The 23,202-nt window shown below is 38.0% G+C and overlaps 1 protein-coding gene across 1 annotated transcript; it reads left to right on the top strand.

The window, feature by feature from the left end:
- Positions 1-9,802: 9,802 nt before the first annotated feature.
- Positions 9,803-21,412, top strand: LOC110296548 (hyaluronidase Ba Hy-1-like). Its single transcript, XM_021165249.2, has 4 exons — positions 9,803-10,034; positions 10,559-11,513; positions 17,638-17,727; positions 20,135-21,412. Exons 2-4 carry the CDS (start codon positions 10,590-10,592, stop codon positions 20,603-20,605), a joined length of 1,485 nt encoding a protein of 494 aa, XP_021020908.1. The 5' UTR covers positions 9,803-10,034; positions 10,559-10,589; the 3' UTR covers positions 20,606-21,412.
- Positions 21,413-23,202: the final 1,790 nt, after the last annotated feature.

Raw genomic sequence — 23,202 nt, 5'->3', positions numbered from 1 at the left:
TATTCATGTATAGAAGATTCAAGTTGAAATGGTAGTAATACAAGCTAGAATGATTGTATGTAAAATGAAGATACTACATTTTCTGCACACACACACGTGTGTATATATATATATATATATATATATTCACACACACACATATATATACACACACATATGAATTCTAATATGTTTCAGTTACATGTCTGGAAGTGCTTGATAAATGCTCAATGAAAAATTAACTTAAAATTTCCAGAATGCCTGAACATTGTATCTTAGATATTTCGAAAGTATAAGAAATTTAATATAGTGAATAAAGAATACCCGATTACTCACAGTTTTAACTTCCCCCCACACTCACTTCCATTTTAATAAGTGGCCTCACAATTTAGTTAATTCCCACTGTCTTTAAATCTGTCTTTTCTTTTAACTCTGTGTCTAATGCATCAAGAAAGTCTGTCGGCTTTCTTATCAAATAGGTGTTTAGTCTATGTCTTTCTATCTCCATCATTCAAACTCCATCAAAAGACAACTCGATGTCTGTATTCAGTTTCCTTGTGTCATTGGCATTCTTTTGTTTTTTAAACTAAGAAACCATTGTGCTGTTTTGAAAACATGAAGGAAATCTTATCTTTCATATGTTTAAAATACATTGATGACTTTTTATGCTCTTAGAATAAAGTTGTAGGGTTGGTCATACCGGTTAGAGGTAGAGGGCTTGCCCAGGAGCACAGGCTCTGGCTTCTGGGTCCAGTTCCTAGAACAGGAATTAAACAGATTCTAAATCCATTGCTTTTCCTGCTGAGCACTGCTGCCCTAACGGCTGCTGTGTTCCCTTTTCTTTCTCCCCCCCCCCCCCCCCACACAGGTCTTCCTGATATTTCTCAGGCACAATAGGACATTTGCTCCTATTCTGTGTGTCTGGAACTTTTCCTGGGAGGGTAATAAGTGCAAAGCTGCTTCCTTTCCAATCTTCAGATTCCAGTACAGATGTCACTATAGGAAAGCATTCTGGACTGTCCCACCTCATCTCTGCCTCCACTATAATACTTTTCACAGTATCTAATTTGGTTTATAAAAATTTAGCTTCCTGCATTTTCTCTCACAGCTTCATATAAAGACATAATTTTCCCCCTGAAAGGTGTTTAGTCTTTGTCTTTCTATCTTCATCATTCAAACTCCATCAAAAGACATTTTGATTTTCTTTTAATTTTTTGAAAATATTAAAAAATTCTTTTGATAGATTCCTTTTAGCTAGTGGTTCCAACTCTGCTCTTTTGTTAGCAGGACTCTTTTTTTTTTTTTTTTGTTGGTTTTTCGAGACAGGGTTTCTCTGTGTAGCCCTGGCTGTCCTGGCACTCACTTTGTAGACCAGGCTGGCCTCGAACTCAGAAATCCGCCTGCCTCTGCCTCCCGAGTGCTGGGATTAAAGGCGTGCGCCACCACGCCCGGCTTGGACTCTTTTTTTAATAAACATTCTAAAGTATATAATATTTTGAAAACCATTTTAAGTCATTAAACATTTTAGTTAATAGTTTTTCATTTATTAATCTTCACACCATAACTTTTTTCTTCTCAGATATAATTTTATGCAAAAGAATGTCTTGCTTTTTAAAGCTAGCTAGATCTCGCTTTGACTTCATGTCTAATAAGAGTTTTTTTCTGAATACAATCTTTGGGTATACAAATTTACTACCAAATAAAAAGATATATGTATTTTCTTCTAGTACTCAACAATCCAATAAGTAAGCCATTTACTATAACTTAGTAGAATACAGTCAGTTCCCAATCTTTGCATGTTCAACAAGTCCTGTGAGTAAAACACTTCCTTGAAATCTCAATTTTGCTATAAAATGTATAATGTATAGGATATAAACGTATAATGTATAAAACCTGTAATGTTATAAAACATTATTTGTGAATCTCTTGAAGAATAGGTGTCATTGATTTTCTGATACGGACAGCAACTCCTTGTTACTTTTTGGGTAATATGTATAAAATTAGTTTAGGTACTTTTTATATTTCTCATTCACTTCTTGTTTCTTAACAAAGTACCTGAATAAACTTAATTAAATTTTCTAAAACTCCTTGAAAGCACTGTTTTCTAGAGTTAAGTGGAGTTGAATAGTAGTGATGAGGCACTAACGATCATTAATATCGCTAGGCATGGGGCACACATCTTTTATCCCAGCACTTAGGAGGCAGAGGCAGATAGAGCTCTGAGTTCAAGGCCAGCCTAGTCTACAGAGTGAGTTCCAGGACAGCCAGGGCTACATGGAGAAGCCATGGGTACATGTCTGTTTCAGAAAAACAAGACAAAGCAAAATTATTAATGCATGCCTCTTGTCATGATCTTGCCATTTACATATTTTTATATGTAACAACAATAGTCAGTCAAAAAGAAGCCATTGATTTGACAAGGAGAGAGAACAGGCATGAAAGGTGTCAGAGGAGGAAAGGGAAAAGAGGAAGGGATATGATTATACTTCAGTAAAAATATTTTTAAAAGAATTATTAATGTGGGAAATAAATTTTAGGCTAATATATATATCTATATATGTCTATACCTTTTTTAAAAAAAGCTGAAATACTTCAGTATATTCAATAGCTTTAACCAGAGATCTCCTAAAACTCTTATTCTCGTGAAGATCAAGTATGAGAAAGTCTGCGAGTTTAATAAAGATAACTAGAAATTCTACATTGAAATTGGGTATTATAAGAATATATAATTCATTTGTAACTGTTTTAGACTAATTTGCACATATAAAGACCAAGGCTAATAAATCAACGAATCATATGTATTTAATAAATGAACACTCTTATTTTGTATTTGATTTTGTGATCTTTTTCCCTCTTCATCGTAATCTGCCATTTTTTAAGGCCAAATAGAAAGCAGCAGGATGTTAAATTCAAGAAATATCAAAAAACGTTCCAATTCTATTATTATACACTTTCTGGTTCTACATAGGACAACTGATGATGTGTAGGGAGGGGTGAGCACACACATTTTTGTTGTTGTTGTTGTTTAAATTAGAATTACATTCTAGGTGGATCTTTGTGCTTTTGAAACCTGCCTGGCCTACAGAGTGGGTTCCAGGACAGCCAGGACTACACTGAGAAACCCTGTTTCAAAATGCAAAAGAAGGGGGAGGAGGAAGAGGAGGAGGAGGAAGAAGAGAATCACTTGCTAATTACCATACAAAGCTGTTGGGTGGAAAACCTCTTCCAAATATGACTGTGCTCATCCTATACACAACTGTAAAGGAAATATCTCCCATGCTTTTTATGTCTTAGACAGGAAGAAACTTATAGAACAGTATGCCAGAAGCACTTTTGTGTTTTTAATTTGTCTTTTTTTTTTTTTTTTTTGGCCTGTTTTTCTCAGGTTTTCATAGGAAGTGAAATGATTTGGCTGATCAATGAGTACAGCAACTGAGCATACAGTCCTCAAGTACAACCATTTCCAAAGCAACTGACATAATTCTAGACATTTCTGAAAATGCTTCCCCAGACACTTATAAAAGATTCTGATACTATACGAAAAAAGATAGCCTTTGCTTTCTGACTCTAAATTTATGTGTCCATATAGACTTGCAGAAAACTAAATTTAAATATAACATTTCACTACTATATTAATCTCTACTACTACCAATCTTTTAAATAGTCTCTAAAATTTTCTTTAAAAATAGAGCACTTTATCTTCATTCTTACATTTCAAAGAATTCCTGAGACTCTTCTGCTTAAATAAAGATAATCTAAATTGAATTCTTAACTTTTCCCCATGCATTAACTATGGCTCTATTAGATGCAATCAAGTTCCTACCTACTTTACTTTGTAATTTTGAGTTAAATTTATTAAGGTAAAATGCAAAATACAAGTATAATTATAAATCCAGATTTGTAATGTTTTTCTTCTTTTAAAGAACTCCATGAAAAAGGGTGTAGATTGAAGATGTGTATAACCTTTGAATGTTGACAGAGTTACATTTCTTATCTTTTTGGAAGAACACCTGATAGAAACTACTTAAAGGAGGAAAGGTTTATTTTGGCTGATAGTTTGAGAGGGCAGAAGCCCAGGCATTTTGGGTGGAACTCTGTCTGTCAGTGGTGGTAGGAGCACCAGGCTTGTTACTTGACACACATTGGGAATGAGAGTGGAGCTATAACCAAAGCCTGTGTCTTCCAGCTAGGGTCCAACTCTTGATGGTTCTCCAACCTCCCGGATAACACCACTAACAGGCTACTAAGTGTTAAGTGTGTATAGAAGGCATCTCATATCCACCATAACCAACTCTGTCTTGATATATGATACCATTCAATTTTCCTTTTAAAGGAAGAAACCAAAGATAACAGAAACACTTCCAAATATTAACAAATATGCACTTGCAGTTGCTTAAAAATAAGAGATCTTAATAAATCATTGTGAAAGGTACAGCCACATGCTTAGTAAGATGAGTCTTTATAGAAAATGAAGCAAGCACATGTTGTATTAGTCAGTATTACTGTCTGTTGTAAACTGGACATGGCTGATCTGACTGCCATTTCTGGAATGAAAGACACCAAGCTCCATATAACTCGTTAATGTCAGCGTAGCACCACGGTATAGTTTTAGCCTTTCAGAGATGAATTCAATTGAGCACCTAGAAGTTGAAAATCCTTGTCACAAAGGATCCCATCTGAGAAAGGAATCCTGTTTCTGCTCTAGCTAAGGGGTCTGTAGGGAGAAATGCAGAAGTCACAGAGACTGGATGTAAGGAGAGGTGAAGCTTTTACTGGACTGATTCCCACAGAAGCCACCTTCTGTGGTGCTTGACCCGGGGAGTGGTGCTATGAGGACATGTGGTCTTGTTGGAGGAAGTGTGTCATTTCCTAGCTGCCTGGAAGCCAGTCTTCTGTTTGCCTTTGGAACAAGATGGAGAACTCTCAGCAATTAATTAATTAATTTGACTACTTTATATCCCAATATCAGCCCCGCCCCCGACATTGCAGCTCCTTCCTGCATTCCCCCTCCCTTCTCCTCTGAGAAAGGGTAGCCCCTCACTGGCAATTATTACCCCTTACCCCTACAACAGTCTCTGCAGGACTAGGAACATCCTCTTTCACTGAGCCTAGACAAGGCAGCCAAGTTAGGGGAATGGGATCCACAGGCAAGCAATAAATTTAGGGACTTGCTCCAGTTATTGGGAGACCTGCATGAAGACCAAGCTGCACATCTGCTACATTTGTGTGAGTGGCCTAGGTTCAGTTCATACTCACTCTTTGGTTGGTAGTTTAGTCTCTGGGAGTCCCCAAGGGTGCAGGTTAGTTGATTCTGTTGGCCTTTTTGTGGAGTCCCTATCCTCTTTGAGTCCTTTAATCCTTCCTGTCAGCTGTTGGGTGGAGCCTTTCAGAGGACAGCTTTTCTAGGCTCCTGTCTGCATGCATAACAGAGTATCATTACCAGTGTCAGGGATTGGGTTTTTGCCCATGGGATGGGTCTTATGTTGGGCCAGGCACTCGTTAACTCTTCTCTCAATCTGTGCTCCATCATTGTCCCTGCACATCTTTCAGGCAGGACATATTTTAGGCCAAATGTTTTGTGGGTGGGTTGCTGTCCTTATGCCTCCACTGGAAGTCCTACCTAGCTACAGAAAGCAGCCACTTCAGATCCATATCCCCCATTGCTAGGAGTTTCTGCTAGAGTCACCTCCATAGGGGTGTCCTATACTCCCCTTCCCAGGTCTCTGGCACATCCTAGAGGAGAAATGCCCTGCCTCCATTTCTGTTCTCTCCTGTTCTCCCTACACATCAATCTTATGCTCATATGTTCCCTCTATTACTTTATGACCTACTGCCAGAATCTGATGAAGATTTTTGTTCTGGCTTTTTCTCAGTGTGACCCCTAACCTACTTTAGATACTAAATACTAACCCTCTAATCCCCCCAATGAAAGGTGAAATGTAGTATTTCTCAGTTCTGTAAGTCCACCTTCCAGGGACTACTCCCTCATCTAACAGATATTTCTGCCAAAACAGCTGTGAGCATCACAGGGCCCTGGAAAGGAAGAGCCACAGTGGACAGAAGCACAAGACTCTGGGTTCACTTCAACAAGTAATAGTTTTTATTTTTCCTACTCCTGCTTACATATTGTTTAGCTATCTAATAGAGATAGCATTACAAGCAGAATTTGAAAGAAAAATAGTATCTTTTGAACACTTTTGTGAGTTGTTCCTTCCACAAATCCCTGCAAATGGAGTCTTTTTATCAGCTTATCTGAGTTCTTCCTTCCTCCCTTCCTGCCCATGTGGCCTTGTTTTGCCTGGGAGGACATTCCTCCAAGGTTTTGTCTCATGCTTTCAGTTTCTACAGTCACCAGACCACATTTGCGTCAGGGCTGTGCTTTACAAAGGATCTATAGAGCGTCTGGACCCCAAGGAGTCTCAACTGTGACCCAGACGTCCATAGATTACAGAGAAGTGCCTTTAAGGATGCATGTAAAATATAGTTGAGTAAGGAGGAGAATACTATTAATATTAATTTTGTTTTTGTATTTCTTTATTTCTTAATTTTATAATGTATTAGTGTTTTTCTCTTTTTTAAGCAAAGCAAAGCAAAGCAAAACAAAACAAAACAAAACAAAAAAATGAAAACTAAAACCCAGCACTTATTTCACCCTTTCGGGTATAGTACATAGGCCACATATTTCTCTGCCTCACGGTTGCTATTCTGTATACAGAATATGTGATGTGTATATGCATAACCCCCACATGACAGATCTTGATGCTTAAGCAGATGATGCCTGTATATTTTTCACGTTAAACACTGAAATTCATGACTGAGACAAACTGCCAATGAACGTTTATTAAATTGTGTTGCATCCAGGTGCTACTGACAGTAAATCTGGGCTACAGGTAAATGTTTACATTGTCCTTATAAATAAACTCTTTTGAGGGACTTTAAATGTCTTTTTTTTTTATTACTATGCACAATTATCTCACAGGTTACACATTCCATCTACTCCCACTTCCATCCTGGAGGGTGGAGCCAGCTAAGGAAGATCCCTACAATCTCCTCCTTAATCTCCACTCTTCCTTCCCTGCTGCTCCGGAAAATGGAAACTTTGTAAATGAATAAAGACAGGGCTGTGTAGTAAAAGAATGGCAAACATAGGTGGAGACATCAGAACTCCATTTTGATAAAGATTAATGAATGTCATCTATAGGGATCTCACACAAGTTTTGAGTATTTTGTTCAACCGTTTTTTCCTTAAGCATGGCGGTGACCTTATCAACAGATCTGACTTCCCTACATTAATTTACATGCAGCTCCCTGTTAGGCTAGCCTGTTATATAATTCACAGAACCCTTTGAGCTTGTTATTTATATAAGTAGTAATGTATAAAAGTGATGGTTTTATTTTTTACCTTTCTCATTTTTACATCTCCAGAGGCCAAGAAAAAAGCAGAAGGACGTTGCCACGATGTCCCTTCACTTGGGAAGTATGGACTGTGGGTGTGAAGCAGGACGCCAAGCGGAAAAGTCATGTGTCACCCAGGTATCCCTTCCTGAGAACCTGATACTTTTCTTTTTATTAGTATGCAAACTTAACAAAATCCGAACTGATTTGACTACTTTTTTTCTTTTTGCATTAAAAGTTGGAAGTATGGGTGACCTTAAGCACAAAGGTTTTTGGGATCCATCCTGCATTTTATCTTTTTTTTTTTTTTTCTCACTCTATGAAATTTTTTTCTCTCTCTAAAAATCAAAACCATAAAAAATTTTAGATCAAAAGTTCCATAACTGTTTCCTGCCTTCAGCTGAGATAAGTTCTGTGCAAACAAAACCCCCTATGAGAGAAAAAAAATCATCTTTGTCTTTAATACATTAAAAGAAATTTATTCATATGGACACAAACACTTATTTGCTTTATAATTTTGTATTTTACTTCTGCAGACCTGTAACTTTTTTGCAGTATATGGAGTTATTTGTCATAACATTCCTTGACACCGTTCACAGTCTAATAAATCCAAGTGCATGCATGTGCTATGGATGGGAAAAAAACAAACAAACTTGGTTTCACACTATAAATAACAAAAATGAATTGAAAGAAAATCATTGGGAAGATTTCATTACATTAAAAAGAAAAGAATCATAAATTCATAATACACAATTTTGTTGCTATACTAGAGATTTATTAGAAAAATGTGTGCTGGGAGTCAAAAGAATGTTAAAATAATCAATTAGCGCTGGGTCAGTGACAAAGATAGGGTCTATACTAATTTATATACTCAGAAAACAAGGTTAAAATTTCCTACAAAAGAAGCTGGAAATTGGATTTTACTAAGGCATATCTTTTATATTTTTGCTGCCTTTCTCTAATATGCTTTATGCAATGCGACATGCAACAGAGGTTTAATTTCCAGGGTGTCCCAGCTTATTAGGCACACATACCCTTATATGGAGACTGTACATAAGGAACGTGAAGCAGTCTACCTATGCAGAGTGAGTATACCTACATTCCCCTGAACAATAAAGGTGGAGAAGGTTTACTCCTCCTCCTTCTATAGGGCAGACCCAGTCATATTCACATTAAGATCCTATAGATGGAGTAGAGTGATGGGTAGGGAGCCATCTTTGCTGGCTTAGAGTTCTATCTGGTATCACAATACAAAGTCTATGAAGTCAAGTTAGTCATCTCAGTAAAATTCAGAATATTTGAGAGTAAGCCACTGGTAGCCTCTGATTTGGGAAGTGGCTATATAGAAAGCCCTTGTTTTCTTTCTTTCTTTCTTTCTTTCTTTCTTTCTTTCTTTCTTTCTTTCTTTCTTTCTTTCTTTCTTTCTTTCTTTCTTTCTTTCTTTCTTTCTTTCTTCCTTTCTTTCTTCCTTCCTTCCTTCCTTCCTTCCTTCCTTCCTTCCTTCCTTCCTTTCCTTTCCTTTTTCCTTTCCTTTCCTTTCCTTCCTTCCTTCCTTCCTTCCTTCCTTCCTTCCTTCCTTCCTTCCTTCCTTTCTTTCTTTCTGTCTGTCTGTCTGTCTGTCTTTCTTTCTGTCTTTCTTTCTGTCTTTCTCTCTCTCTCTCTCTCTCTCTTTCTTCCTTTCAAACTTTTGGTGCAAAAAGAAAAAAAACTTTTGGTGCTATGTTGTAAGAATTTACATATGATTTTTGGTTGGTGTATTTTCCAGCATTTGATAGGTTAAATAAGAAAAGATATATACTTAGTAATGTATAACTCCTAAAAACAGACAAACTTTAACACTTCAAAGAAAACCTGCAATACATTTATGTTCTGATTTAATTTTGTGGCTGTGATGAAATATTTTGACTGAAAACAGCGTAGGAAACATTTATCTACCTGACAGTTCTAGCTCTAGTCTGTCATTTCTGGGAAGTCACACCAGGAACAAGTCACCTCATATCCATAGTCAAGCACAGAGAGACACAAATGTCCGTTTTCTTAATGCTTAGCGATTTTTCTTTACTTTTGGAGAGGTCAGGGTCCAACCCATGAAATGGTGCAGGCTACAATGGTTTGGCTTTTCCTACACCAATAAACAATCAAGAAAAATCTTCACAGATATACCTACTGATCAATTTTCATGTAGATATTTTCCCAGTAGAGACTCTCTTACCAGCTGATTCTAGATTGTGCCAAGTTAACAGCCCAAACTAACCAGCATAACTTATTTTTAAATACTACATAACAAAGTAACTTGACTAGAAAAGTTCAGCCATGTTGCTTTCAGGATACAACCTGATTGGCTGGAATGCCTCACCCCTTAGTCCTTATGTTCTGACAAGATTCTTTGGCAGTTTTTTTTGTCTTAACTGACTATGTGTGACTAAAAGGCCGAGTTTTACCTGCAACCCAGCCTCTGAGAATATGGCCCAATTCCTTCATAGAAGAGTAGTGGTCTTAAGGAAATAATAGTATTAAAATGTTTATTTCTATGCCCAAGAAAAGACATTAGCAAAATCTATAGTCAACAACAGATGATTGATAGCACCTCTATTTTTTGTGTCATGATATTCCCGTGGGAACCCTTCTGTGTTTTGGAAACAATCAAATAAACCTTTGAGGTCAGTATACTTCAAATCCCATACAGGGTACTACTTTTTATTAATACAAGTCATTATTATTTTTTTGTCCTACATAATATTTGTTTAAGTGCCAACATTGGTTAATTTCCAAGTAGCCATGTTTTTTAGAATTTCTTTTCTAATAATTAATAGAAAAATGTCACAGTTTATTGAGATGCTCTTTTCCAGTTGGCCTCACACCAAGGGCTTGCTGGTAGATGATGGCTTGGGGCGTGTACTCAGAATTATAGGAAATTAAATTCAGAACAAATAGCAAGTTTGCACAGATGAGCACAGCATTTACATAGAAGAGGATCTGTATGAAAATTCTAGTCCGTATTCGTTAAGTCTCCTTCAACATTTCAAGGGGAAAAAACATAAGTCTCATTTTTCTTCTCTTATTGAGATGACACCGTGAATAAGTGTGTTAATGATCCCCATAGATCTTTGAAAATATTTAATCTACACTATACAACTAGCCAGGCGTTTGAGTCCTTCAGGTGAATGTTTGTTCTTGCTTTTAGCACACCTCCGGCATGCTGAAAACAGCAATCCATGTGTGTCCAGTGGGTGGCACAGCTTGGTGAACTGGTGCTCTTCGTCCTTCTGGTCGCTCCGGCAGCTCTGAAACCTGCAATGCCTCCCGTGATCAAGGACCATCCTTTCAACGTTTTCTGGGCCGCCCCTACTTTGTTTTGTAAAGATAATTTCAATGTAAATATGAATCTTCAGGTATTTAACATCATCCCGAATCCTTTCGAAACGCAGAGTGGATCCACTATTGCCATATTTTATCCAAAGGAACTCGGGTATTACCCTTATTTCTCTGAAGATGGAACATCCTTCTATGGTGGAATTCCTCAGAAAGTGAACCTCTCCGAGCACCTCAGGAAAAGTGCCGGCGACATTGCGGATGCTGTGACTTTGTGGAGATCGGAAGGACTTGCTGTTATAGACTGGGAAGGCTGGAGGCCCCAGTGGGACAGGAATTGGGGCAGTAGAATGATATATAAAAACCATTCGCTAGCCTTCACTCGACACCACCATCCTGACTGGGCAGAAACAAAAGTGAGAACAGCTGCCCAGAAAGAATTTGAAAATGCTGGAAGAAGTTTTATGAACGTTACTCTCACGTTGGCTTTAGAAATGAGACCAAAGCGTTTATGGGGCTTCTATCTCTATCCAGATTGCTACAATTACGATTACCGGATAAATCCAGAGTTCTACACAGGAAGTTGCCCAGATGATGAAATTTTTCGCAATGACCAACTCATGTGGCTATGGGAAAAAAGTGCAGCACTTTATCCTTCCATATATTTGAGTAAAATATTAAAATCAAACTTAAATGCACTGAAATTTGTTCATTTTCGAGTGAGAGAAGCCCTGAGGGTTGCCAAAATGGCTAGAAAGGACTATGCTTTGCCAGTTTTCATTTTTTCCAGACCATTTTATTTGCAAAGTATTGAAGCTCTCTCAGAGGTAAGGAAAAAAAAACTATATCAAGTTAATAGAATATATGTTAAAAAAAAACCAATACGAGGTTAATAGAATATACATAAAGTTTAGAAAGAAATTTTTGGATGATATTTATTTCTCATTAAAATGTTATTCTAATATTAAAGGAGTATATTTATTCAGATGTCAACTTAATTCTGAAATTCCAAACAACTGATTAGACACGCTACCTAGAATTTTATAAGATAAAAAAATTCATTTAGACAGTCAGTGTTACAACAGAGAAACCCTGTCTCAAAAACAAACGAACAAACAAACAAACAAACAAATCATTTAGAACTCACAAGAGTTTCTCATAAGGGTTCTGGCGGTTTTCCAGATTGGAAGTATACCAAATGGGGATTTGGGATAAGGCATGGACTCTATTGAATGTTTCTTAGGAGTCCAAAATATGGACAGTGTCAATGATTGTCTATGAGTATAAGTATAAATATTTAGAAGGACTCTCCTCATCATGGGTTATTTTATTTTTTTCATATAAAATACTAAAATACTTTTATATCAAATGTATTTATAATTTGATTACAACATTTTTCTTTTTTTCCCTCCAAACCCTTCCATATTCTCCTATGCACCCCTCCCCACACTCCTTCAAATTTATAGCCTTTCAAAATAATTGTTATTACATGCACATATGTATGTGTTTATGCATATATATTTCTAAGTATAACTTGTTCAGTCTGTATCATGCTACCTCTATGTATGCTTTCAGGGTTGCAGTTTGGCACTGGACAACCAATTGTTGTGCTCTTCCCTGGGGAAGGTCCTCTCTCCCATTCCCGGCTTTCCTCAGTTGCCTTCTTCTTTGTATAGAGTTTGTATAGAGGCCTCCTGGGCTCTTCTTCATCCACTCTGACATGTTTATTGCCATCATCCTTGCTTAATGTTCCCTGAGCATTAGGGGTGGAAATGTTTCGTGGCTGTATCTATTGGGACAGGGATCCATAACTTTGCAACTTGGTTAGATGTGGTTGAAGTAAAGCTCTCTGGTAAAAAGAGAAATCATCCCTGTTCAATCTACATTTGGGCAGTCAAGCTGGTGAGACTTCATGGGTATAGATTCTGCTATTGTCAAGAGATGCAATCTCACAGTAAGTAAGATTCCTGATCCTCTGGTTCTTACAGCCTTTCCACTCCCTCTTCCACAATGCTCCCTGAGCCTTAGGGGTGGGGATGTGTTGCGGATGTATCTATTAGGGCAGGGATTGGATCCACAGCTCTGCATTTTTGTTGGTTGTGGTTGCAGTAAAGGTCTCTGTTGCAAAGAGAAGTTTCTTTGATGAGGGGTGAAATCTACACTTATATATGGGTATAAAGAAAAATGTGCATAATGTGTGGTAGTTGTTAGAGATTATGCTGGTTTAGTAAATTAGTTGGGGAAAGATTCTTGTCCACTAACCATGACCTCACTGTCATTGTCACTGTGTAGTTAGCTAGTTTCTGGTACCAGGCATGGTCTCCGTCTTGTTTTGCTGATGATGAGGTCTTAATTCTAATTAGAGAGATACTGGCTTTTGACCAGGTCTATAGCAACATGCCTGGATTCTGGTTTTGTGGAACAAGTCTCAAACCCAATCAGACAAAAGCAGTTGCTTACCCCCTTAAAAATGGTGGGCACATCTTGCCTGGTATGTTGGTCTCATAATTAGTACGGATCACAGACAGGTGAGATCACTAATGCCCTTTCTCTCCTAGTAGCATGCATAGCACATTCTAGGACTAGAAAATCTAGCCAATCAGGAGAAAATTTCTAGTTCAGTCTCACTTGATTTCTCTGGATCTTATAACCAAGAAATATGCTGTGTTCATCACTAGGGTCTCCTCAAGTAGTAGGACTGCTAAGAGAGATGGTAAGAGCTGATTTACAAGGCCTCTGGGAGGGTCTTCCTGACTGATGACTTATCCCACACCTAGCAGTGTGCTTTTCTTTTTCTTTTTCTTTTTCTTTTTCTTTTTCTTTTTCTTTTTCTTTTTCTTTTTCTTTTTCTTTTTCTTTTCCTTTTTCTTTTTTAACACACTATGGATTTTAGGAACATAAGAACTGTCTTAATACCCTTAAGTAGATAAATTTTCATTGCAGTTGGTTCTGTTCATATGCAAGGATTCATATATCTTTACTTCTCTCCCAAATATGGATATTAGTTCATTGTATTGTCTTTACATGTTTTATGTCTATCTTAAACAATATTTTACAGAACTCCAGAGCAAGGATTAGAATCTATCTATCTATCTGTTTTTATTTCCTTTTTTAATTTGTTTTTAAATTTACATTTCAAATGTTATCCTTTTTCCTTGTTTCCCTCTGGAAAACCCCTAACCCATTTTCCCTCCCCCTGCTTCAATGAGGGTGTTCCCGTACCCACTCATCGACTCTCGATTCTTCATCCTGGCATTCCCCTACACTGAGGCATTGAGCCTTCACTGGACCAAGGGCCTCTCCTCCTATTGATGTCCAACAAAGCCATCCTCTGCTACATATGCGGCTGGAGCCATGGGTCCCTCCACTTGTGTACTCTTTGGTTGGTGGTTTAGTCCCTGGGAGCTCTAGCAGGTCTGGTTGGATGATATTGTTGTTCTTCCTATGGGGTTGAAAACCCATTCAGCTCCTTCAGTCCTTTCTCTAAATTCTCCACTGGGGACCCCATGCTCTCTAATGATTGGCTGTGAGCATTCACTTCTGTATTTGTCAGGCTCTGGCAGAGCCGCTCAGGAGGCAGCTGTATCAGGCTCCTGTCAGCATGCACTTCTTGGCATCCACAATAGTGTCTGGGTTTGGTGACTGTATATGGGATGGATCCCCAGGTGAGACAATCTCTGGATAGCCTTTTCTTCAGTCTCTGTTCCTCAGTTTGTCTCCCTATTTGCTTCCATGAGTATTTTGTTCCCCTTTCTAAGAAGGACTGAAGCACCCACACTTTGTTTTTCCTTCTTCTTGAGCTTCATGTAGTCTGTGAATTGTACCTTGGGTATTCCTAGCTTTGGGCTAACATCCTCTTATTAGTGAGTGTATACCATGTGTGTCTTTTTGTGACTGGGTTACCTCATTCAGGATGACATTTTCTAGTTCCATCCATTTGCTTAAGAATTTCATGAATTCATTGTTTTTTTTAAATTAGGTATTTATTTCATTTACATTTCCAATGCTATCCCAAAAGTCCCCCACACACTCCCACACTCACCCACTCACCCACTCCCACCTCTTGGTCCTGTCTGCACAACCAATGGACCTCTCTTTCCACTGATGGCCGACCAGGCCATCTTCTGATACATATGCAGCTAGAGACACGAGCTGGGGGGGTGGGGGTACTGGTTAGTTCATCATGTTGTTGCACCTACAGGGTTGCAGACCCCTTTAGCTCCTTGGGTGCTTTCTCTAGCTCCTCCATTGGGGGCCCTGTGATCCATCCCATAGCTGACTGTGAGCATCCACTTCTGTGTTTGCTAGGCCCTGGCGTAGTCTCTCAAGAGACAGCTATATCAGGGTCCTTTCAGCAAAATCTTGCTAGTGTATGCAATGGTGTCAGCATTTGGAGGCTGATTATGGGATGGATCCCCGGGTATGGAAGTCTCTAGATGATCCATCCTTTCGTCTCAGCTCCAAACTCTGTCTCTATAGCTCCTTCCATGGGTGCCTTGCTCCCAATTCCAAGAAGGCGCAAAGTATCCACACCTTGTTCTTCATTCTTTCCAAGCTTCATATGTTTCGCAAATTGTATCTTATATCTTGGGTATTCCAAGTTTCTGGGCTAATATCCACTTATCATTGAGTACATACATTTTTAATAGCTGATTAATACTCTACTGTGTAAATGTACCATTTTTTTTTTTTTGTATCTATTCCTGTGTTGAAGGACATCTGAGTTCTTTTCAGCTCCTGGCTATTATAAATAAGGCTGCTATGAACATAGTGGAACATGTGTCCTTGTTATATATTGGAGCATCTTTTGGGTATATGCCCAGGAGTGGTATAGCTGGGTCCTCAGGTAATACTATGTCCAAATTTCTGAGGAACTGCCAGACTGATTTCCTGAGTGGTTGTACAAGCTTGTAATCCCACCAACAATGGAGAAATGTTCCTCTTTCTCCACAACAAAATACTGGGTCCTGTTTATGTATCCAGTCTGTTAGTCTATGTCTTTTTATTGGGCAATCAAGTCCATTGATGTTAAGAGATATTAAGGAAAAGTGATTGTTGCTTCCTGTTATTTTTGTTGTTAGAGTTGGAATTATGCTCATGTGGCTATCTTCTTTTTGATTTGTTAAAAGATTATTTTCCTGCTTTTTTTCTAGGGTGTAGTTCCCCTCCTTGTGTTGCGGTTTTACTTGACCTTTTCCCTTACTGATTTTAATATTCTTTCTTTGTTTAGTGTGTTTGGTGTTTTGATTATTATGTGAGAGGAGGAATTTCTTTTCTGGTCCAATCTATTTGGAGTTCTGTAGGCTTCTTGTATGTTCATGAGCATCCCTTCCTTCCTTCCTTCCTTCCTTCCTTCCTTCCTTCCTTCCTTCCTTCCTTCCTTCCTTCCTTCCTTCCTTCCTTCCTTCCTTTCGTTTTGTTTTTCGAGACAGGGTTTCTCTGTGTAGCCCTGGCTGTCCTGGAACTCACTTTGCAGACCAGGCTGGCCTCGAACTCAGAAATCTGCCTGCCTCTGCCTCCCGAGTGCTGGGATTAAAGGCGTGTGCCATCCCACCTGGCATGGGCATCTCTTTCTTTAGGTTAGGGAAGTTTTCTTCTATAATTTTGTTGAAGATATTTACTGGCCCTTTATGTTAGGGATCTTCACTCTCTTCTATACCTATTATCCTTAGGTTTTGTCTTCTCATTGTGTCCTGGATTTCCTGGATGTTTTGGGTTAAGAGCTTTTTGCATTCTGCATTTTCTTTGAGTGTTGTGTCAAGGGTTTCTATCGTATCTTTTGCACCTGAGATTCTCTTTTTTATCTCTTGTATTCTGTTGGTGATGCTTGCATCCATAACTCCTGATCTCCTTCCTAGGGTTTCTATCTCCAGAGTTGTCTCCCTTTGTGATTTCTTTATTGATTCTATTTCTATTTTTAGATCTTGGATGGTTTTGTTCCTTTCCTCGACATGTTTGATTGTGTTTTCCTGTCATTCTTTAAGGCTTTTTTGTGTTTCCTCTTTAAGAGCTACCTGTTTACCTGTGTTCTCCTGTATGTTTTTAAAATTTTTTATTAGATATTTTCTTTATATACATTTCAAATGCTATCCCGAAAGTTCCCTATACCCTCCCTCTGTCCTGCTGCCCTACCCACCCACTCCCGCTTCTGGCCCTGGCATTCCCCTGTACTGGGGCATATTGCAATAACAAAGGGCCTCTCTTTCCAGTGATGGCTGACTAAGTCATCTTCTGCTATATATGCAGCTAGAGATATGGGCTCTGGAGGGTACTGTTTAGTTCATATTGTTGTTCCAACTATAGGGTTGCAGACCCCTTCAGCTCCTTGGGTGCTTTCTCTAGCTTCTCCATTATGGTCCCTGTGTTCCATCTTATAGATGACTGCAAGCATCCTCCTGTATATTTTAAAGGGAGTTATTTATGTCTATCTTAAAGTCTTCTGTTATCATCATGAGATGTGCTTTTAAATCCAAATCTTGTTTTTCTGGAGTTTTGGGTTATCCAGCACTCGCTGTGGTGGAAGGACTGGGTTCTGATGATGCCAAGTAGTCATGGTTTCTGTTGGTTAGGTTCTTGAGCTTGCTTCTTGCCATCTGATTATTTCTGGTGTTAGATGGTCGTGCTGTCTCTGACTGGTGCTTGTCTCTCCTGTGGGCCTGTGATCCTGTGATTTTAAGTGTGTTAGTACTCCTGGGGAGACCAGCTTTCTCCTGGGCAGTGTTTGAGTGCAGAGGGCTGTGGGACAGCCTTAGCTCCCAGGTCCAGATGATTTTTATAACTTCATTATTTAGGGTATTTCCTGGAATGCTGGAGTAGTATCAGATAATCTAAAATGCCCAAATCACCTTTTCCAGCTCTTTGATAGCCGTTTCTTTATAGAAAACAACCTTAATGAATAAGCAATGCTTAACATGACTTGACAAACATTTCTCCTGGTCCTTCTCTTTATAGGAGGATTTAGTGCACACAATTGGCGAAAGTGCTGCATTGGGAGCAGCAGGAATAATATTGTGGGGAGGATATGAATATTCGGATACAAAGGTCAGTAGTGATTTCTCTGTTAGTGTAACGTTCTAGTCAGTGGTCTCCACCTTCCTAATGCTGTGACCCTTTGATATAGTTCCTCATGTTCTGGTGACTCCCGGCCATCAAATTATTCTCATTGCTACTTCATGACTGTAATTTTGCTACTGTTATGAATAGACATTTTTGGAGATAGTTTACCAAAGGCATAGTGACTCACAGCTTGAGAACTGCTGTCCTAGCTAGTGATTTTAAAAATTTAACACAATTTTAAAACATTTCAAAATGTTTTTTTATATCAGTTGGCTGCTGATTGTTTGTTGGTTTGGCTTTAACAAAGCTCAAAGACTGTAGGGATGAACACTGGTCACCCAGCTTTATACTACTCTGTGGCTAACAGAAGGGTGGACAAGCATAATCTTCAACTGGGCAGCCTAAAGTAAGAAGCTGATTATTATATTCTAAGGGTATAATTTAGGGTATGTTAAGTAACTGCTCTTAGTCTTACTTTCTTCATTTAAAAAAATTGTACTAGAATGCAGGAATTTTAGTCAAAAAATGATGTTATATATACCTAACACAAGTTATAATGAAAAATTGAAAGTCATTTTATTATTATGAAGAATATATTCTTTACAATTATTTTCTAGTTTGATGATAGCTAATAATAAAAGTGTACATGGAAGGAAAATTATATTTATATGACAGTTGATTGATTATTTTTAAAATTTGTAGTTAGAATATTTAACCTAGCATTTATTTTATAAAAATTTTGGAAAGTCACAATCTAGAATTCTTAATTATAGATATCATGTTATACAACAGATTGGTAACATTTGTTTGTCTAGCACGCATGCACCTTTCAGTATATTGATTTGATGATGTAGATAACTCATATATAAGTGGACTCATACTGTGGTGCTTTTTGTCACTTCTTTTATTACTCAGCATAATATCTTCTGTAGTCACTAGCTTTTCCCCAAATGTCAGAATCTTCTTCCATTTTTAAAGATTGAATTATATTCCATTGTATATATCACATGATCATTATCCATACATCTCCTGATGGACACTTGGATTAGTTACAGTTCTTGACTACAAAGAATAACCCTGCATTGAATATATATGTATAGATGCCACTTCCAGATCATAATTTAAACTTTTTTTGTACATATGCCCATATGTGAGTATATGCACATATATGCATGCATATGATAGTTCTATTTTCAATCTTTAAAGACCTTCCATACTGTATTCCATACGTCTTGTATCTTTTTACATTTGAATCAGCAGGCTAGAAGGGTTCCAAACAATGTCATTAATACATGTAATCTCTACATACGTCCTAATAGTACCCAACCTTACGAGTATGTGGTAATGTCTCATTGTACCTTTGATTTGTACTTTTCTGAGAATTAAAAAATATTTATTCATTATTTATTTATAAAAGCGAGTTAGCCAGCTTTTTTTTTTCTTGAGACAAAAATCTCATTATATAACTGGTCTACAACTTTCTGTATAAACTAGTCTGGCATTGAACTCAAAGGGATCCACCTGCCTCTGCCTTCCAATTGAGTACTGGGAATAAAGATGCTTGCCACCACACTCCTATCTGTTTACTTATCCATACTTTGGGGACTGAACCTGAGACCTCACACATGCTTGGCAAGGGCTATACCAGCAAGCTATATCCTTGGCTTTCATTTTATTTCATGTTTTTATGGTGAGATCTTATTAAGTTGTCTGGGAGGGCCTTGAACTCAACTCTGTAGGTCACTCAAACCTGAGACTTGTGATTCTCTTGCCTCACCTCCCAAGTAGCTGAGGCAAAGATTTGGCCTATACCATCAAACCTGGCTACACTGTTTTTTGTTTGTGTGTGTGTTTGTTTGTTTTGTTTCTTTCAGTTATTGTGTATGTTATTTTGAGTCACTTACATTCCAGATGTGTAGCTAGTTACCACAAGAAATAGGGACTTTGCACATCTTTTCCACAACTTTGTATATAACTCCTTCTCATTCTGTTGACAGTTTTGCTTTTCCTTTGTATGCAGAAGTGTTTAGTCTGACATAGCGGCTTGTTCCTTTCATCTTCTATCACCGGTGCTTCTGGTCTTATGCAGAAAAGCTGTAACAGTTGACAGGAAGCAGGAAGAAAAGCACACTTTCTGCTTAAGGTTTAATCAGTTTCTGGTTCTTTGTGTTTATGTTTAATCCACTTTTTGTTAAGTTTTGTATGTTATACAAGCTAGTGGTTCAATTTTGTTTAGACAATTTTTTCCCCAACACTATTTGTTAACAAGTTGGTTTTTTCCATGTTGGGTATTAACACCCTTATCAAAGTTCACTTGATTGTATACGTGTGAGTTTTTTTTCTCTAGACTCTATTCTGTTCTATAAGCATCTCTTATTTTTTTTTCCTACAGGAGACTTGCTTATCTGTGCAACAAGCTGTTCATGGGCTATTGGGCCCCTATGTTCTCAATGTAACATCGGCAGCAAAGCTCTGTAGTCAAAATCTATGTAACAGTCATGGAAGATGTGTACGGAAGACACCTGAATCCTCCTTTTATCTGCATATGCCTGAGGATAGCCACAAGAATTATGTGTCAAAGAAGGGTTTCAGATTTGTCATTCCCTCCCCAAGTAAGTTGAAGACAATAATGAATATGAAGAATGGATTTGTGTGCCACTGTTACTATGGCTGGCATGGAGACTCCTGCAGATCTCACTCTCCAAATCTCGAAAAGAACAAAGCTCCTGCAAGTGGATTGAATTCAGCAGTTATTGTTGGCATGGCCTTATTTGTGATTCGGATGAATTATTTTCCTATTCACTACTACAATGGCAATTTTTCCTTAAAAACACTTAAGAGAAGAAAAATTATCTTTCTTTGATTTCAAGCATTTTCTAAAGAATGTTTAGTTTTAAGTTTCATACAAATTGTTGGATGTTAACTTCATGCTGGGCAATAGGAATAGACCTGTCCTCTTGGATCTTAGAAATTAAGAATAAATAATCAGTAAATAGACACATGTGATAGCGATAGAAGTTTGTAGAATAAAGAGAAAACAGGTTTAAGGTATTAGGAAGTACTAGAGAGCACTGGAAATTGTATAAAGATTGTCACATAAGGCCTTTATAGTGAGAAAATCAGATAACAGATGAATTAGGTCAACACTATCAGGGAGCGAGATATCAGTTTCCTCCTATAATCTGAGCACCTGGAAGGCAGAGATCCATTACAAATTCAAAGCCAGCTTGGCTTACAAACTGAGCTAAAGTCAGTCAAGACAACATAGTGAAAGTTTTGTCTTCAAAAAGGAAAGTAGAAGCAAAATGGCAAAGATCCAAAAGAACGAATCTGGGGAAAGAGTTCTTGAAATAAAAAGGAGCAAACCCAGAAGAGACAACTCTGCATTTCAGGGCTTGTAAACTTTTAAATAACAAGCAACACAACAATAGCAAAACAGCAGCAGCAGCAGCAGCAGCAGCAGCAGCAGCAACAACAACAATGATACCACTAGGATACTCACCTATGGAGATGAAAATGACTCTTCCAATGGTTTCATCAATGATTAGCTTTATCCAGAGGACATTTGGTTCATCAATACCAAAAGAGAACTCTACCAGCTTCCTACACAATAGGATTTATGTCAGAAATTCTTTTGTTTGATACTTTTTGGTTTATTGAAATATACTATGCCCAAACAGTCTGTCAATTGTCACTGGATGGTAATTCATTTGAAAATTTCATTATGGTGACCTGACTTAACCTATCTATATTCCAAATAATTTTATTTCATAAAGACACATTTTCACAAAGACTTAATAGAGTGTGCTGTCCTAAATATTATTTATTTTCTAAGGCAAGAAAGGGTATTTTCCTGTCTAGTATGTCCCAAATTTTGCAGTATTAGGTAGATATCATCCTGGAGTACACACAGAACTTTATTTTTTTAATTTTTTTTCCATTTTTTTTAGGTATTTATCTCATTTACATTTCCAATGCTATACCACAAGTCCCCCATACCCCCCCCCCCACTGCCCTACCCACCCACTCTCACCCTTTTTGGCCCTGGCGTTCCCCTGTACTGGGGCATATAAAGTTTGCAAGTCCAATGGGCCTCTCTTTCAAGTGATGGCCTATTAGGCCATCTTTTGATACATATGCAGCTAGAGACAAGAGCTCCGGGGTGCTGGTTAGTTCATATTGTTGTTCCACCTATAGGGTTGCAGTTCCCTTTAGTTCCTTGGGTGCTTTCTCTAGCTCCTCCATTGGGGGCCCTGTAATCCATTCAATAGCTGACTGTGAGCATCCACTTCCACACAGAACTTTATAAAACCTCATATTCAGATTCTCATACTAACATTGTTTCGTTAACTAGTTCTTCCACCATGTATTCTGGGAAAAAGTAAAAAGTAAAGAAGCAGTATCGGAAGCTAGATTGATGGACATGTAGAAGTTCTCCTGTTTTGTTGGTCTCCAGTAGCACAAAACCTATATTTACAGGAACTAAAGCCTTTGGCAAAAGCATGCAATGTTTTTCGTAAGTATTCAATTGCCTGCTATGTCATAAAGAGGCAATGACTCCTCCTAATCTTCCAGTGATGAAAAATTACTTAACAACTATTATCAGGGCTCAGACACTGAACTACTCCTAGTAAAGCAGGAAAGGCAAATATTAAGTATTAATATAGTCTTGTAGGTGAAGGAAATGAAGCAGGTAAAGAATAATAGAGACATGCTCAGTTGTGTTCAGCCACCAGTGAATAATACAGTAATGGTAGAACCCACTGTTTAAACTGCCCCCGAAATAATTAGGAAATATGAAAGTATTGGTCTATTAGGGAGAAAGGGGAAAACAATTAGTAAAAGAAATGCTAGTAACCCTAGATAGGCATTTGCAATTTTATAAATATAAACTATTGAGTTTTACTTCACTAGTATTATAAAATAAAAACAATACCACACTTTGGTTTTTTAAATATTTACATTATGTGTATGGGTTGTTTTGCTTATATTTAACTATCTACATTACATGAGTGCAGTGCCTTCAGAGGCCAGAAGAGAGTTTCAGGTTCCCTAGATTGGAATTCTGGACACTAATGAGGTGCCATGTGGGTTCTGGAAACCCTATCTAGGTCCTCTTTGAGAGCTAAGTGCTCCTCAGTGTAGAGCCATCTCAGAAGCCCCAGTGGTCATGTTTCTAACCGTAGATTTTTAAAACCGTTGTTTGTGAACCTGAGGTCCAATGCAGATTACGAGGGGTTTTTAGGCCTTGTCTCTTCCTTTAGCTTGCATACGTTTGCATTCCCGGACTCTGCACCTCATCAGCCACCTCCTGAAAGCGAGAAGTAATTGTGCTTAACTCAAAGTCAAACACACATATGTGTCTTTCATATTTATTTTAGATATATTTCTAAAGGCAATGAACAAAAGAATCCTCTGTTGGCCCAATGTCTAACAAAGTACTACAAGTGACTTCAGTAA

Source organism: Mus caroli, unplaced genomic scaffold (assembly GCF_978045245.1).
Source record: "Mus caroli unplaced genomic scaffold, Mus_caroli_1 scaffold_7, whole genome shotgun sequence".
Taxonomy (NCBI): domain Eukaryota; kingdom Metazoa; phylum Chordata; class Mammalia; order Rodentia; family Muridae; genus Mus; species Mus caroli.
The sequence above is the reverse complement of the archived record's forward strand: the minus strand, read 5'-3'. Positions and strand labels throughout refer to the sequence as shown.